The 19170-nt window shown below is 42.1% G+C and overlaps 1 protein-coding gene across 4 annotated transcripts in view; it reads left to right on the forward strand.

Annotated features, from left to right (window-relative positions):
- LOC311107773 (uncharacterized protein) overlaps positions 1-19170 on the forward strand; it is a 43997-nt gene that overhangs the window by 16987 nt on the left and 7840 nt on the right. For 3 of the 4 annotated variants that reach the window (XM_084150311.1, XM_084150308.1, XM_084150309.1), the window contains 4 exons: positions 13650-13732; positions 15724-15895; positions 17687-17819; positions 18637-18792. In XM_084150311.1, coding sequence (XP_084006437.1) covers positions 13666-13732; positions 15724-15895; positions 17687-17819; positions 18637-18792 — 528 coding nt within the window. In that variant the 5' untranslated portion in view covers positions 13650-13665. The remainder of the gene's footprint in view (positions 1-13649; positions 13733-15723; positions 15896-17686; positions 17820-18636; positions 18793-19170) is intronic. The other variant, XM_084150310.1, reaches the window with a different exon arrangement.

The following is a 19170-nucleotide window of genomic DNA, read 5'->3' on the forward strand; positions in this document are numbered from 1 at the left end:
TAGGTACACTTTTACTGTGAGAGACGGAATCTAAAACAAAAATCCAGAAAATCACATTGTATGATTTTTAAGTAATTAATTTGAATTTTATTGAATGACATAAGTATTTGATCACCTACCAACCAGTAAGAATTCAGTCTCTCACAGACCTGTTAGTTTTTCTTTAAGAAGCCCTCCTGTTCTCCACTCATTACCTGTATTAACTGCACCTGTTTGAACTCGTTACCTGTATAAAAGACACCTGTCCACACACTCAATCAAACAGACTCCAACCTCTCCACAATGGCCAAGACCAGAGAGCTGTGTAAGGACATCAGGGATACAATTGTAGACCTGCACAAGGCTGGGATGGGCTACAGGACAATAGGCAAGCAGCTTGGTGAGAAGGCAACAACTGTTAGCGCAATTACTAGAAAATGGAAGAAGTTCAAGATGACGGTCAATCACCCCCGGTCTGGGGCTCCATGCAAGATCTCACCTCGTGGGGCATCAATGATAATGAGGAAGGTGAGGGATCAGCCCAGAACTACACGGCAGGACCTGGTCAATGACCTGAAGAGAGCTGGGACCACAGTCTCAAAGAAAACTATTAGTAACACACTACGCCGTCATGGATTAAAATCCGGCAGCGCACGCAAGGTCCCCCTGCTCAAGCCAGCGCATGTCCAGGCCCATCTGAAGTTTGCCAATGACCATCTGGATGATCCAGAGGAGGAATGGGAGAAGGTCATGTGGTCTGATGAGACAAAAATAGAGCTTTTTGGTCTAAACTTCACTCGCCGTGTTTGGAGGAAGAAAAAGGATGAGTACAACCCCAATAACACCATCCCAACCGTGAAGCATGGAGGTGGAAACATAATTCTTTGGGGATGCTTTTCTGCAAAGGGGACAGGACGACTGCACCGTATTGAGGGGAGGATGGATGGGGCCATGTATCACGAGATCTTGGCCAACAACCTCCTTCACTCAGGAAGATGGGTCGTGGCTGGGTCTTCCAGCATGACAACGACCCGAAACACACAGCCAGGGCAACTAAGGAGTGGCTCCGTAAGAAGCATCTCAAGGTCCTGGAGTGGCCTAGCCAGTCTCCAGACCTGAACCCAATAGAAAATCTTTGGAGGGAGCTGAAAGTCCGTATTGCCCAGCAACAGCCCCGAAACCTGAAGGATCTGGAGAAGGTCTGTATGGAGGAGTGGGCAAAAATCCCTGCTGCAGTGTGTGCAAACCTGGTCAAGACCTACAGGAAAAGTATGATCTCTGTAATTGCAAACAAAGGTTTCTGTACCAAATATTAAGTTATGCTTTTCTGATGTATCAAATACTTATGTCATGCAATAAAATGCAACTGTGAGAGACAGAATCTAAAACAAAAATCCAGAAAATCACATTGTATGATTTTTAAGTAATTAATTTGCATTTTATTGCATGACATAAGTATTTGATACATCAGAAAAGCATAACTTAATATTTGAGTTGCAATGATTGTGAACGGTGAGGAATCAGCCCAGAATTACACGGTAGGATCTTGTCAATGATCTCAAGGCAGCTGGGACCATAGTCACCAAGAAAACAATTGGTAAAACACTATGCCATGAAGGACTGAAATCCTGCAGCGCCCGCAAGGTCCCCCTGCTCAATAAAGCACATACTGTATACAGGCCCGTCTGAAGTTTGCCAATGAACATCTGAATGATTCAGAGGAGAACTGGGTGAAAGTGTTGTGGTCAGATGAGACCAAAATCGAGCTCTTTGGCATCAACTCAACTCGCCGTGTTTGGAGGAGGAGGAATGCTGCCTATGACCCCAAGAACACCATCCCCACCGTCAAACATGGAGGTGGAAACATTATGGTTTGGGGGTGTTTTTTCTGCTAAGGGGACAGGACAACTTCACCGCATCAAAGGGACGATGGACGGGGCCATGTACCGTCAAATCTTGGGTGAGAACCTCCTTCCCTCAGCCAGGGCATTGAAAATGGGTCGTGGATGGGTATTCCAGCATGACAATGACCCAAAACACACAGCCAAGTTAAGAAAGGAGTGGCTCAAGAAGAAGCACATTAAGGTCCTGGAGTGGCCTAGCCAGTCTCCAGACCGTAATCCCATAGAAAATCTGTGGTGGGAGCTGAAGGTTTGAGTTGCCAAACGTCAGCCTCGAAACCTTAATGACTTGGAGAAGATCTGCAAAGAGGAGTGGGACAAAATCCCTCCTGAGATGTGTGCAAACCTGGTGGCCAACTACAAGAAACGTCTGACCTCAGTACTTGGTGGCAAAGTAATGTTTTGCAGAGGGGTCAAATACTTATTTCCCTCATTAAAATGCAAATCTATTTTTAACATGCGTTTTTCTGGATTATTGTGTTGTTATTCTGTCTCTCACTGTTCAAATAAACCTACCATTTAAAATTATAGACTGAACATGTCTTTGTCAGTGGGCAAACGTACAAAATCAGCAGGGGATCAAATACTTTTTTCCCTCACTGTATTGAAGCAACATCTCAAGACATCAGTCAGGAAGTTAAAGCTTGGTCGCAAATGGGTCTCCCAAATGGACAATTACCCCAAGCATACTTCCAAAGTTGTGGCAAAATGGCTTAAGGGCAAAAAAGTCAAGGTATTGGAGTGGCCATCACAAATCGCTGACCTCAATCCTATAGAAAATGTGTGGGCAGAACTGAAAAAGCATGTGCAAGCAAGGAGGCCTACAAACCTGACTCAGTTACACCAGCTCTGTCAGGAGGAATGGGCCAAAATTCACCCAACTTATTGTGGGAATTATGTGGAAGGCTACTTGAAATGTTTGACCCAAGTTAAACAATTTAAAGGCAATGCTACCAAATACTAATTGAGTGTATGTAAACTTCTGACCCACTGGGAATGTGATGAAAGAAATAAAAGCTTAAATAAATATTTCTCTCTACTATTATTCTGACATTTCACATTCTTAAAATAATGTGGTGATCCTAACTGACCTAAGACAAGACATTTTTACTAGGATGAAATGTCAGGAATTGTGAAAAACTGAGTTTAAATGTATTTGGCTAAGGTGTATTGAAACTTCCGACTTCAACTGTAATTGTAGATGTGACAGCAGACACACAGGATGCTCACAGCAGCTTATGTCACACCAGGAAGTGGAGTTCAGTACACTCTGCAGCTGCTTATTCCCATGAGACAGTACAGCCTCTGCATTTTCTCAGCATGGTTTATATTTGGGTGGTTAAAATATAAAAAATGATGTAATTTGTATGAGAAATTGCTTGTCATCATTCTCTGTCATTCCGATCTCACAATAATGTATTACCTTGTGGAAATTCAGTAAAATAAGGCAAAGTCAATTATGAGGGGGGGGGGTTACATTAATTTTGACAAACTTTATGAATCCACAAATCTGCTCGTGGGGCATGCTGAGATCACTTGCCACATGTTCCATTTGTGATTTTTATGTTTTGCCATGCAGGGAAAACATTTCATTCAACATTTCTAATATCACACCAAAGGACATGATGTCTTAACATAGGTCAAAATAAAAGAAGCAGTCAGATTATGTTTAAAAAAGTATATTGTATCAACTAAAAAAAATAAAAAATATTTGTTATAGAACAACATTAAATACTTCAAATAAAACACTTAAAAAAACAAGAACATTGCTCCATTAAGCAACATTGTGCTGTAAAATGTTAAAGCTCATAGGTGTCAAGGAGACAGCACCAGTGAAGAACATTCTGGTGTTAATACAATCACCCGTTAACAATGCTAAAAAGTGAACATATAAATCATTCTCATGTTCAGAGTTTTAAAAAAAACACTTGAATTGGTTCATCTTAAAACAACATTACTGTAGTGAGTGAATGAGTTGAACAGTTCTAAACTTTCTCTACACCTCTTCTTTGAGTTTCTCCTCTTCTTTGAGTTTCTCCATTTCTCCTGAAGCTTTTCTCTTTGTGACGGTCGCAAAGGCTTCATTCTAATTCTTTCAATTTCCCCCCTGGATTTCTGCTCTTGATATCTAGAAAATAAAATTACAGTCTCAAAAGTAGGCCTGATATTCAATTAGGATAAGGGGTGAAAGTAGATTTAATTTCTTCCCAGAATGGGGACCTCCTATGTGTGCAGGCACTTTTTTATGGGCCTAATCATAGAATTACATATATAATCCCTATTAATTTAATAGGATGTCTATGGGCCTAATAGTAAAGATTTGTCTTAACTTTTAAAATGTATTAGCCTACCTTTTAATGTGGTATTAACACAACAAGTCATGATATTTTCAACTTATTGTCAAACAATTACTTCAAAAGGATAATGTAGGCTCCCTGTACATGTTACTCAGGGACGGCAGAAAGACGACCGTTTCAGAAAAAAATAGTTTTTAAGCCTCATTTACAGTGCATTCGGAAAGTATTCAGACCCCTTCAATTTTTCCACATTTTGTTACATTACAGCCTTATTCTAAAATTGATATTTAAAAAATAATAATCCTCATCAATCTACACACAATACCCCATAATGACAAAGGGAAAACAGGTTTTCAGTGCTCAGGACCTCAGACTGGGGTGAAGGTTCACCTTCCAACAGGACAATGACCTTAAGCACACAGCCAAGACAACGCAGGAGTGGCTTCAGGACAAGTCTCTGAATGTCCTTGAGTGGCCCAGCCAGAGCCCGGACTTGACCCTGATGGAACATCTCTGGAGAGACCTGAAAATAGCTGTGCAGCAACGCTCCCCATCCAACCTGACAGAGCTTGCGAGGGTCTGCCGAGAAGATTGGGAGAAATTCCCCAAATACAGGTGTGCCAAGCTTCTAGCGTCATACCCAACAAGAATCGAGGTTGTAATCGCTGCTAAAGGGGCTTCAACAAAGTTTTTTATTTATTTATTTATTTCACCTTTATTTAACCAGGTAAGCCAGTTGAGAACAGGTTCTCATTTACAACTGCGACCTGGCCAAGATAAAGCAAAGTAGTGCAATAAAAACAACAGAGTTACATATGGGGTAAAAAAAAAACATAAAGTCAGAAATACAACAGAAAATATATATACAGTGTGTGCAAATGTAGCAAGTTATGGAGGTAAGGCAATAAATAGGCTATAGTGCAGAATAATTACAATAGTATTAACACTGGAATGCTAGATGTGCAAGAGATTATGTGCAAATAGAGATACTGGGGTGCAAAAGAGCAAAATAAATAACAATATAGGGATGAGGTAGTTGGGTGGGCTAATTTCGGATGGGCTGTGTACAGGTGCAGTGATCGGTAAGGTGCTCTGACAACTGATGCTTAAAGTTATTGAGGGAGATAAGAGTCTCCAGCTTCAGAGATTTTTGCAATTCGTTCCAGTCATTGGCAGCAGAGAACTGGAAGGAATGGCGGCCAAAGGAGGTGTTGGCTTTGGGAATGACCAGTGAGATATACCTGCTGGAGCGCAGACTACGGGTGGGTGCTGCTATGGTGACCAATGAGCTAAGATAAGGCGGGGATTTACCTAGCAGTGATTTATAGATGGCCTGGAGCCAGTGGGTTTGACGACGAACATGTAGTGAGGACCAGCCAACAAGAGCGTACAGGTCACAGTGGTGGGTAGTGTATGGGGCTTTGGAGACAAAACGGATGGCACTGTGATAGACTACATCCAATTTGCTGAGTAGAGTGTTGGAGGCTATTTTGTAAATTACATCGCCGAAGTCAAGGATCGGTAGGATAGTCAGTTTTACGAGGGCATGTTTGGCAGCATGAGTGAAGGAGGCTTTATTGCGAAATAGGAAGCCGATTCTAGATTTAACTTTGGATTGGAGATTCTTTATGTGAGTCTGGAAGTTGAGTTTACAGTCTAACCAGACACCTAGGTATTTGTAGTTGTCCACATACTCTAGGTCAGACCCGTCGAGAGTGGTGATTCTACTACTGAGTACTGAGTAAAGGGTCTGAATACTGATGTAAATGTAATATTTATATTTTCTGAGGGGGGGTGGATTTAGCAACAAAAAAAAGCTTTTTTATAATGGGGTATTGTGTGTAGATTGATGAGGGGGAAAAAACAATTTAATCATTTTTAGAATAAGGCTGTAACATAACAAAATTTAGAAAAAGTGAAGGAGTCTGAATACTTTCCGAATGCACTGTAGATATTTTTCTGCTCATAATTTCTGACATTTGGTAGGCTATTTATTGATCAACTTGTCTATAATTAGATACATGCAGCTCAGCTGGTAGAGCACGGCGCTTGTAACGCCAAGGTAGTGGGTTCGATCCCCGGGACCACCCATACACAAAAAAATAATAATTATGCACGCATGACTGTAAGTCGCTTTGGATAAAAGCGTCTGCTAAATGGCATATTATTATTATATTATATTCTCTTCTCCCATTACTTGATCCTTGTCTAGAATACTAAATAAAGCTTTGCTCACCAGAATGTCATAAATCGATAGAATGATCAATGCATCATCAACAATCTAGTTGATATCGGTAAAGTTTTATCTTTTCATTTCTGCTTCTCTCACAGAGCGAGGATGTTTAGTGACCAGGGAGATTTCCAAATGACATCAGTTTGACTGGTTTTAAGGAAATTAAAAGCTGTGGAAATAGATCCAACATGTTTCTGATAGATTTTCAGTTCGTCTTGCATGCATTGTTTTTGTGGTTGAAAATGAAATACTGTCAGCTTTTATGTCGCTGAATGAAATTGCATGTTAATGCTACACAACAGGTGCTTAAGTGCACATTCGCATTCTCTCAAGATGCTGAAATAAATAAATCATGATGCTCCACTCCTGTTAGCGAGACAAAATTAGCATTTGGTCTATAATTTTACTGCGAGGAACACTTAATTCTGCAGGAGTTAATATTATAATAGGCTACATGTAAGGCCTACATTCAGTGTCCAGACTTGAGTTACTATTCCAACTATTAGGCTACTCCACTTTAAAATAAGTACGGCATCCATACAGTGCCATTTGATAAATAAAAAGAGACATTACTTACAAAACACCAAAAAAGTGTTATGAATGACATTCAGTGATTTGTCATCATTCATTAGGCCTACACAAGTCTTGTAACCTGAATTGATGCGTACACTGCTGTCCACACGCGTTTCGCTCTCGGACACTCATCTCTGCAGTGGCAGAATTTCAGCAAAATGTTTATTATCATTGAACCACACCACATTTTGGAGTGTCTTTGCTCATTTCTAATGCGACTGACATGCGGTAATTATAAATAGTGTAATAGCATACAGTACTTCCTACCGGACCATTCCGACTTACTTTCACCCCTGATTAGGACAATCATTTAGATTCACATAATGAATTACAACTTTCAAGTATGTTAAACTATCAAGCTTCTGTTTTTCATATTTTCTGTTTACTATATTGTCGCTCCCTGTATCTCCGTGTTTTCTCTGCACTCCACATCTCTCTGTCTCAAGCAGACAAAACTTGCAAAAAGAAAACAAGTCTATCTAACAATGTACCCAGGATCTTGATTTGTACTGAACAAAAATATAAACGCAACATGTAAAGTGTTGGTCCCATGTTTCATGAGCTGAAATAAAAGATCCCAGAAACTTTCCATACGCACAAAAAGCTAATTTCTCACAAATTGTGTGCACAAATTTGTTTACATCCCTTTTAGTGAGCATTTCTCCTTTGCCAAGATAATCCATCGACCTGACAGGTGTGGAATATATAGAAGCTGATTAAATAGTATGATCATTACACTCTAAAATGTGCAGTTTTGTCACACAGCACAATGCCACAGATGTCTCAAGTTTTGAGAGAGTGTGCAATTGGCATGCTGACTGCAGGAATGTCCACCAGAGCTGTTGCCAGAGAAATTAATGGTAATTTCTCTACCATAAGCCGCCTTCAACGTTGTTTTAGAGAATTTGGCAGTACGTCCCACTGGCCTCACAACGTGCATGGCGTTGTGTGGGTGAACAGTTTACCGATGTCAACGTTGTGAACAGAGTGCCCCATGGTGGCGGTGGGGTTATGGTATGGGCAGGCATAAGCTACGGACAACGAACACAATTGCACAATTGCATCGTTGGCAATTTGAATGCACAGAGATACCGTGACGAGATCCTGAGGCCCATTGTTGTGCAATTCATCTGCCGCCATCACCTCATGTTTCAGCATGATAATGCACTCAAGGATCTGTACATAATTCCTGGAAGCTGAAAATGCATTGCCTGCATACTCACCAGACATGTCACCCGTTGAGTATGTTTGGGATGCTCTGGATTGATGTGTACGACAGTGTGTTCCAGTTCCCGCCAATATCCAGCAACTTCGCACCGCCATTGAAGAGGAGTGGGACAACATTCCACAGGCCACAATCAACAGCCTGATCAACTCTATGCAAAAGAGATGTGTTGAGCTGCATGAGGCAAATGGTGGTCACACCAGATACTGACTGGTTTTCTGATCCATGCCCCTACCTTTTTTTCAGGTATCTGTGACCAACAGATGCATATCTGCATTCCCAGTCATGTAAAATCCATAGAAATCCTAATTAATTTATTTCAATTGACTGATTTCCTTAAATGAACTGTAACTCAATAAAATTGTTTAAATTGTTGCATGCTGCGTTTATATTTTTGTTCAGAATATGTGTGTGTGCACGTGCATGCTTTTATTATTTTAGGATGTTGTGAAAAAAATGCTAATAATGAACTTACTTACGAAAATAACAAACTAGTCATTTGGGAACGGAAATGTCTGAAAAGTAAATCATGACTTATGAAGTCAATCAATCAATCAATCAATCAAATGTATTTACAGTGAGGGAAAAAAGTATTTGATCCCCTGCTGATTTTGTACATTTGCCCACTGACAAAGAAATGATCAGTCTATAATTTTAATGGTAGTTTTATTTGAACAGTGAGAGTCAGAATAACAACAAAAATGTTATAAATTGATTTGCATTTTAATGAGGGAAATAAGTATTTGACCCCTCTGCAAAACATGACTTAGTACTTGGTGGCAAAACCCTTGCTGGCAATCACAGAGGTCAGACGTTTCTTGTAGTTGGCCACCAGGTTTGCACACATCTCAGGAGGGATTTTGTCCCACTCCTCTTTGCAGATCTTCTCCAAGTCATTAAGGTTTCGAGGCTGACGTTTGGCAACTCGAACATTCAGCTCCCTCCACAGATTTTCTATGAGATTAAGGTCTGGAGACTGGTTCCTCTTCTTGAGCCACTCCTTTGTTGCCTTTGCCGTGTGTTTTGGGTCATTGTCATGCTGGAATACCCATCCACGACCCATTTTCAATGCCCTGGCTGAGGGAAGGAGGTTCTCACCCAAGATTTGGTGGTACATGGCCCCGTCCATCGTCCCTTTGATGCGGTGAAGTTGTCCTGTCCCCTTAGCAGAAAAACACCCCCAAAGCATAATGTTTCATTGTCATGCTGGAATACCCGTCCACGACCCATCCACCTCCATGTTTGACGGTGGGGATGGTGTTCTTGGGGTCATAGGCAGCATTCCTCCTCCTCCAAACACGGCGAGTTGAGTTGATGCCAAAAGCTCAATTTTGGTCTCATCTGACCACAACACTTTCACCCAGTTCTCCTCTGAATCATTCAGATGTTCATTGGCAAACTTCAGACGGGCATGTATATGTGCTTTCTTGAGCAGGGGGACCTTGCGGGCGCTGCAGGATTTCAGTCCTTCACGGCGTAGTGTGTTACCAATTGTTTTCTTGGTGACTATGGTCCCAGCTGCCTTGAGATCATTGACAAGATCCTCCCGTGTAGTTCTGGGCTGATTCCTCACCGTTCTCATGATCATTGCAACTCCACGAGGTGAGATATTGCATGGAGCCCCAGGCCAAGGGATATTGACAGTTCTTTTGTGTTGTCACCTTCTCACCAAGCTGCTTGGCAATGGTCTTGTAGCCCATTCCAGCCTTGTGTAGGTCTACAATCTTGTCCCTGAGATCCTTGGAGAGCTATTTGGTCTTGGCCATGGTGGAGAGTTTGGAATCTGATTGATTGATTGCTTCTGTGGACAGGTGTCTTTTATACAGGTAACAAGCTGAGATTAGGAGCACTCCCTTTAAGAGTGTGCTCCTAATCTCAGCTCGTTACCTGTATAAAAGACACCTGGGAGCCAGAAATCTTTCTGATTGAGAGGGGATCAAATACTTATTTCCCTCATTAAAATGCAAATCAATTTATAACATTTTTGACATGCGTTTTTCTGGATTTTTGTTGTTATTCTGTCTCTCACTGTTCAAATAAACCTACCATTAAAATTATAGACTGATCATTTCTTTGTCAGTGGGCAAACGTACAAAATCAGCACGGGATCAAATACTTTTTTCCCTCACTGTATAAAGCCCTTTTTACATCAGCAGATGTCACAAAGTGCTATACAGAAACCCAGCCTAAAACCCCAAACAGCAAGCAATGCAGATGTAGAAGCATGGTGGCTAGGAAAAACTCCCTAGAAAGGCAGGAACCTAGGAAGAAACCTAGAGAGGAACCAGGCTCTGAGGGGTGGCCCGTCCTCTTCTGGCTGGGCCGGGTGGAGGTTATAAGAGTACATGGCCATTTAAGGCCAGATTGTTCTTCAAGATGTTCAGACGTTCATAGACGACAAGCAGGGTCAAAAAATAATCACAGTGGTTGTAGAGGGTGCAACAGGTCAGTACCTCTGGAGTAAATGTCAGTTGGCTTTTCATAGCCGAGCATTCAGAAGTCGAGACAGCAGGTGCGGTAGAGAGGGAGTCGAAAACAGCAGGTCCGGGACAAGGTAGCATGTCCGGTGAACAGGTCAGGGTTCCCTAGCCGCAGGCAGAACAGTTGAAACTGGAGCAGCAACACGACCAGTTGGACTGGGCACAGCCAGGAGTCATCAGGCCAGGTAGTCCTGAGGCATGATCCTAGGGCTCAGGTCCTCCGGGAGGGGACGGAGAGAGAGAGAATTAGAGGGAGCATACTTAAATTCACACAGGACACCAGATAAGACAGGAGAATTACACCAGATATAACAGACTGACCCTAGCCGGCACATAGACTATTGCAGCATAGATACATAGATACAGACACTGAGACGGGTGGGTCGGGGGACACTGTGGCCCCGTCCGACGATACCCCCGGACAGGGCCAACCAGGCAGGATATAACCCCACCCACTTTGCCAAAGCACAGCCCTCACACCACTAGAGGGATATCAACAGACCACCAACTTACTACCCTGTGACAAGGCTGAGTATAGCCCACGAAGATCTCCTCCACCGCACAAGCCCGAGGGGATGCAAAACCGGACAGGAAGATCACGTCTGTGACTCAACCCACTCAAGTGATGCACCCCTCCTAGGGACGGCATGGAAGAGCACTAGTAAGCTAGTGACACAGCCCCCATAATAGGGTCAGAGGCAGAGAATCCCAGTGGAGAGAGGGGAGCCGGCCAGGCAGAGACAGCAAGGGCAGTTCGTCGCTACAGTGCGTTGCCGTTCACCTTCGCACCCCTGGGCCAGACTACACTCAATCATAGGACCTACTGAAGAAATGAGTCTTCAGTAAAGACTTAAAGGTCGATACCGAGTCAGCGTCTCTCACATGGATAGGCAGATCATTCCATAAAAATTCAGCTCTATAGGAGAAATCCCTGCCTCCAGGTGTTTGCTTAGAAATTATAGGGACAATAAGGAGGCCTGCGTCTTGTGACCGTAGCAAATCGGAGAGATAGGTAGGAGCAAGCCCATGTAATGCTTTGTAGGTTAGCAGTAAAACCTTGAAATCAGCCCTAGCCTTAACAGGAAGCCAATGTAGAGAGGCTAGCACTGGAGTAATGTGATCAAATTTTTTGGTTCTAGTCAGGATTCTAGCAGCCGTGTTTAGCACTAAATGAAGTTTATTTAGTGCTTTAGCCAGGTAGCTGGAGAGTAGAACAATGCGGTAGTCTAATTTAGAAGTGACAAAAGCATGGATTAGCTTTTCTGCAAAAGTTTCTGATTTCAGCAATGTTATGAAGATGGAAAAAAGCTGTCCATGAAATGACAGTAGTGTCCTTCTAGTGTGACATGAGAACAAGTGTGAAGTGGAAAGGGAAAAGAGGAAAGGATGTTTCATGCAGTTTGGGCAATCTGGAGCCGTGTGGGGTTTAGCTAGCATTCTACTACTGTACCCACTAAAATATGTTCACATTACTTCATACAGATTAACGCTTTCAAGCATTGTCATGTAAAAGGGGTTGCACCAAATGAAAATAAAATGGGTACTAATGTGGGAGGGTCGAAAAAGTCCTATAAATTGATACATTCGTAATCAAAACCTCACCCTCAGATCATGCCATGTGCTCCAGTCATGTCTTCTGCACTTCCTGGTTGAGCAAGGACCCTCCAACCGCAATGGTTTCCAGATAATAGCTCATTTTAATATCACAATATTCCGCCACACCGGTGGACATAACTTTCTCTGAACAAATGTATTTGATTATAAATATTTATTAATTTTTATATGGATGGACTTGGGAAATATAATTCTCACAAATAGACATCTGTGTTAACATGCTACATATTGGAGAGAAGGGATTCGCTTATTTTTTGTTTTTTTTATGTATATTTGAATTTTCTGGAACACTTTACACATTTAGTTGAAAATAACATTATACAAATGTTATTCATTGTATGAGTCTGCAGATGATCCAAACAAAGCAGTATCTTCTTAACCATACAATAAAGAGTTTTCACAAATGAAAGTAAGTTATGCATGTTTTTGACACATTGGAGTGAAAAAAAGCAGTGGCACGTCAACCACCCATTTATTCTCTGACTGCCTCAGGTATTTGTACTATGCTGCTGAGTGTGATGATTGAAAGTGTTAGTATTGTAAGTTCTCTCCCTTTCGTTCACTCATTCTGTTAATGTTCCCTGTTTTTATAATCGTTACATCCAGACTTAAGATAATGTGGAAATGAACAAGTCACTCATAAGTAATTGCATTTGAAAATACTTTATTAAGACTGCCCCCGAGCCAGGGATATTGATTTGCACAAAGCATAGCCACTCTCATAAGCTCTAACCCCTCATCATGCCCTTAATAAGGTTGGCAGGAAGTCATACATGCCGAGGAGGTAATTGCATTTGAATCATCTTTATTAATGGAGTAACTAGTTTTGCATGTGTGGTCGAACTCCAAATTGCCTCCACATCCTGTTTAGTCATTCTGTGAGGCCAGGGGCTGGGACTGGCTGTCAGTGACCCGCTGATGACTTCCTCCTGCTGGGTTGGCGTGGTGCGTCTGAGGCTATCCTGCTGGGCGCTCCAGACCAGAGCTAGCTCCAGCCTCCAGACAGCCCCCTCCAGTAATCTGCCCCAGCCAGGCACAGGCTGCTTATCTCAGCCTCTTCCTGTGCCACGGCAGGGCGGTGGCATGGAGGGCATTGTGGTAGACCCTCCCTGATCTCTCCTTATATAGAGCAAAGGGTTATGTAAGTGGTTGTTGCCATCGATGGAGATACACACACACAGCTGAGTTACAGTAAATAGTGATGAATAAAATGCAGTGCCTGATTTGAATCTACTGTGGTCTATTTTATTAGTTGCCCAAATCCCTGGAAGGCTTCCCTCTGTAATATAGTTAACAGTCTCTCCCTCTGCTCCATAGTAAATGCCTGTCTCTCCCTCTCCCTCGCAGCAGTGACTGCAGCATCATGGCCTCTGGACCATCAGATGTGATGCCCAACCAGGATCCAGCAGACACCCCAGAAGAGTGGACAGGTAAACCCACACTTTAACAGGCTTTGATAGCCCTTTAAAGGGGCTCTTCACTTTTCTCTTGTCATTGGTAGATAGGAAACTCTGTCTTTGGTAGTGCTATGACTGCATTACGGCAGATCCTATCTGATCAGATTTACAGTATCTAGTCTGTAGGGAGGGAATGGCAACACTACTCCTTGTCCACACAGTTGACATGGATCTATGCCTCCTCTGAGGATCTATGTCTGAGAAGCCTTGGGGTTCATTGCAAGTTGAAGTGAGAGAATTTTATCATGGTGAGAATCCCTCCACATGATCCATGCAAAATTATTAGTGTTTCTTCTAGACCCATGTGCTGTAAGCTCTCTCAGAAAGCATTGGGCTTCAGGGAGGATCAGGCCAAGCTTAAAAAATATATTTTATTACAGTTTTATTGGCAGGAAAGTAAGTACAACAAGATACATCTCAGCACCCCTAAAGAACATATTTTTCCAATGTCCGTCCGCCAACCCTTCACCCCTGCTGTGATGTGCTCTGGAAACGAGGAAGTCAGGGACTGCAAGGTCAGGCTCGGCCCTGTCTCTGGAGGGCTAGCCAGGACGTGGATTAGCCCTTTCCTTCAGGAATAAATCACACTGACAAGGGGGGTAATCTCCTCTATTGGATTGAACTTCTAAAGCGGAGGGCGAAGTCCATTAAAGTAAATAATTTGTCAATGGCTGGAGGTGTGCTGGCCAGGCGGCGGGCCAGGGGATAATGTGGCGTGCCCTGATAGTCGGAGAGAGGGGGAGGGGGTTAAGCTGCAGTCAAGATAGAAGCCCTGTATGTACTACGCCCATGGTGTTAGAGGGGTCTTGGCCATGCCTCTTCCCAGGGTTACAGTTTGTAATAGAATTAACATAAACTCAAGGAGAGTAAGTTGTTGTTGGGTACAGCAGTGCTCACTAGATCAATGAGGATATTCAGTGGGAGAGAAGTTTTTATTGTGTCTGACTGTTTATTTATGTCCCATCTAAGCCCAAATATGGCCTGTTGGTCAAAAATACCCTCTCTGGACAAAATATCTTGGTCTCAGCTATAGGATACTTTTTTTTAACATTTTCATCTACTATATGCAACCATACATCTGTAGTAGTCCCTCTCCTACAGGAATTGAGTTTTCCCTTGATTGTTGACTTCAGCCATACTGAATGGCCCAATTCAAAGTGTGTGATCATGCCAGCTCAAGGTCTTGTCTGTAATTGGATCTCAAGTGTTTTCCAGAGCATGTGAGCCACAGGATTGTGTGGCTTTATATATAAATATAGTCTGTCACTACTGCCAACCTTCACTCCTCCAAGGCAGTGCTTGCTCTTTAATCAGACAATTGCATTCCTGGCTGCTAAAGGTCTCCATCCTAGGATTGTTCATGTTGCAGTCATCTCCTCTCAAATATTGGCAACATTTCTATGGATCCAACTAACTTGACCTTCTCCTTGATAATTGGCCTTTCTGCAGCGTTGTTTCTCCTTCTGCTGCTATTTTGGCGTAATGTCATATTCTTTCTAAAATAGTGTGTGATTATGTGTTGTATTATGAATTGTTCACAGGCACCCTAGCAAACGTGTTTTAAGATCTCTGCCTGCTATTATTCTCAACAAAGGTTTGGGGTAGTGGACAGAGTTTTTTACAGAAGAAAAATAAATAAGTAGTTAAAAAGAGGTGTTGAGATTTTCCACTGTGGTGCTAAATTTAAATGGAACACTTGAAGTGTTTTACTACCCCTCTCACTCAGTAATGCTACATGGGTTTTGACCAACACAGGGTAAATTACTCTCACTTTACTTGAGCTCACATGAGGGAGAAGTTCAAATGTAAATAATGATAGATGTTCGTTTAAAAGCTTTCATAAGGTGGTCTTCTTTGTTTGGTGGTGAAAAGACAAAGGTAGTGAAGGAATAGCTCCCATTGTCAACTGGAGATGTTTAACCTCTGTCATGCTTTAACCATGATGTTATCTATCTCCATTGTAGGCAAGAAGAAGTCCAAGTTCCAGACCTTCAAGAACTTTTTTGCTAAGAAGAAGAGAAAAGAGGGAGCCACTCCTGCCGGGGACAATGGGTTGAAGTCTAGCCAGTCCAGTGACAATGTCAATGCCCCTGAACCAGCACTCCTCATCCGCTCTGAGAAAGACGAGGGCTCTGGGTAAGATTATATTCTTCTCACAGGTATCTTTTGGTTATCACTATGGCAACAGCCTCCAGGAACAATAAACACAATGTTCACATCTTACAGTTAAATGAGAAAATACAAGCAATTTCATTTAATCCTTAACAAAGTACAAATGTGTCATTGAATTTCTCCTCTACGTATGTTTACTACTTTAAAGGCACATATTTGTCCTAATATAGAGTGGAAAGCTGGGAATTAACATTCTGCCTACCATTTAGTCACCTGAATAATAAACCAAGTCTTGTCCGCTAATTTTAGAGTTTAGTGAATTTTCCTTAATTACCTGCTGCAGACATCTTGCCCAGAGACAGGATCTAAGTCCCAAATGGCACCCTATTCCCTATTTAGTGCACTACTTTTGATCAGGATCCATAGGGTTCCGGTTTAAAAGTATTTCACTATACAGGGAGTAGGGTGACATTTGGGACACAGGCAGAACTATTGACTTGTCATTACTGCTCCTTTAGGTTTTTCTACAAATGTTATTCGATGTATTCCTACATGTTTGAATGGAGATGACCCAGCCACGGCCTGCCTGCTACTTAGAGGAGAGCTCTGGGGCCTCATTTATAACCATTGTGTAAATTTCACACTAAATATCTGCGTGTGCCATTTCTGAAAAGACTGCATACGTCAACAAATATTGAGATCACGCCATACATGCGCCTGTTTCCTGTTATAAATCAGACCTGTCGTAAATTGTGTGCATCATGAACGAGCATTATAATTCCGCCTGGAAAACGGCCAGCTGACCTTTTTATGTTGACAATAACAGCCCTATTTGCAGTTTGATTTGAAACTTTTGGAATTAGGCCACAGCATTTTCTAAGGTGTGTTGCCAGAATGTTTTGCAGTGACTCAGACTATCGCTGTAGTATTCAGCAAAGGGCAGTGACTATTTCTGAAATTAAAAATCTATGACAAATTGTTGTTACGTTTCTGAACATTTTATTTAACAATGTTTTGCAGTGACTCAGACTATCGCTGTAGTATTCAGCAAAGGACTGTGACTATTTCTGAAATAAAAAATCAATGAAATCTTTTTACATTTGCTGAACATTTTATTTAACAATGTTTTGCATTGACTATGTCCCCCAACCTAACTATGGTGCACTGCCTGCGAATTCTGAAACATTGTCTAGGCCTACTCGATGCATTTGAAATTACAAGGTGAACTGTCTGTTCTAAAGTAGCCAACTTTTTTTAACGTTGTAATGTAGCTAACTAATGTAGCCAACATAACCATAATAACATATCTATTTACTACTGTGAAGTAGTTCCAATTAAATGAGAGATGGGATGAATTGTATCTTAATTTGTTGTATAAGCTACTTCGGGAGTATGAAACCATCACAGTCAGAAAAGGTGAGGAACCTATTCTGTGCAATAATCAGAAAATACATTATTTATTTTTATATTACAAATGAATCGATTTTCGCTCTTCTCACTAACGGCAAATGATTGCATCATGTTTTTTGGTTTTTATGAATAAGCATGTCATCATTTCCCCCATTTGCACAATATACTACTTGCCTGCTTGCAAGGCAATACTTCAACTATCAGAAATTGTGTGCACGCATGGTCTAATGTTTGTGGGAAGTTAAGCACATTCTCACATCAAGTAAAATGTTTATAAATGCCAAATTTTGCGTGAACCTGCGCTGCACGTTTTGGGGTAGCGTTTGTAAATGAGGCCCCAAATGGTCTGATTTGTCATTTAACATGAAATCTCATACTCAATTGCTCTATTTCTTTCTTTCCAAGGTCAAAAATCTACATGGGAAATAAGGCTCTGTCACATGACAGTGTCTTTGTCTCCGATTTGCCCCTGTCAGAGGTAAATGAGGGTCTGGGAGCCTCTCAGGACAGCATCCATGGGAAAGTCAAGTCTCTACAGGTGGGTAGTTAAGCCTGTGTTCCATTCCTCCATACTGGGACTGACTGGAATTCTGGCTGTTGTACCTATAGTCCTATATCATACACCCACAACAAGTGAAAACAATGTGTCTCCGTGGCTCGTGTTAGTATCCGATATTCAGCTCTCTTAATCGGTATTAGCGTAGGCACTCTGTCTGTAGAACCTGGGTATAAAATGTGCCAGTCTGGTCATAAGCCGGGTAGACTGGGCGCTAGCTAGCTAAGGCTCATCCTTAGGTCTTACTACCTGGAGTGTTCTGGACAGACTCCCACAGAGGGCCAGAGTGTACGCGCAGGCTAATACATACAGCAGTCTGATGCACAACAGTTAGTGTTGGCTAGGCACAACAACATGCTAAAACAGAGGAGAGAACAGAAACCGACTTGGCTGGTGTTGTTCAGCCTATAATAAGTCCATTTGGAGAAGGATAGGGATTCTAAAACCTTTTTTGGAAGGAGACAGAGCAGAGACTGTGTCCTTGAGAGCAGCTGAGCTCATACAGATAGTGTTCATTCAGTGTGTGTATCTGTGATACTGCTTTCTTTCACCACCCAAAGTCAATTTTTCAGCTAGAATGGACCTATTGCTGCTTAACTCACTTTCACTTTACTTATCATTCCACTTTGACAAGAGTTCTTAACCACTAGGTAGGGTAGCATGCTCTCAGAAAACACGTGATCTGAAAGGGAAAAGCCAATCTTAGTACACTATTGCTGCACACGGGTCATATTTGTAAAGGAGTTTGCCATTAACACATTGCAAAATCAAGGTTGATACGTATGCTATTGTCCTGCAGCTCCAGCTGAAACAGGCAATCAGGCTAGGCTCTCCTCCGTCTCTGTGTGTGAAGAAGGGGGATGACGCAGAGACTCTGTCTGAGGATGACGGCCTTCCCTGCAGCCCACCAGAGTACTCCACCCTGCACACTGTCCTGGCTGGGGTGTCCCACAGGGTACGCATCATTATGCAGCCAGGACTGGCATAGTTTTCATGGATTCATGGGGTCAACTTCATGTTAGCGATCATTGCACCAGATTAGCTACATAGCTAATTCTGGTCTTCTGTCCCTATTATGATTATAATTGTGTGGTATGTACTACGTGACTGCAGTCACTTGATACCTGTCACATACAGTGAGAGAAAAAAGTATTTGATCCCCTGCTGATTTTGTACGTTTGCCCACTGACAAAGAAATGATCAGTCTATAATTTTAATGGTAGGTTTATTTGAACAGTGAGAGACAGAATAACAACAAAAAAATACAGAAAAACGCATGTTATATATAAAATGGGAAATAAGTATTTGACCCCTCTGCAAAACATGACTTAGT

The sequence above is a fragment of the Coregonus lavaretus genome, assembly GCF_964263955.1.
Source record: "Coregonus lavaretus genome assembly, chromosome: 32".
Lineage (NCBI taxonomy): Eukaryota > Metazoa > Chordata > Actinopteri > Salmoniformes > Salmonidae > Coregonus > Coregonus lavaretus.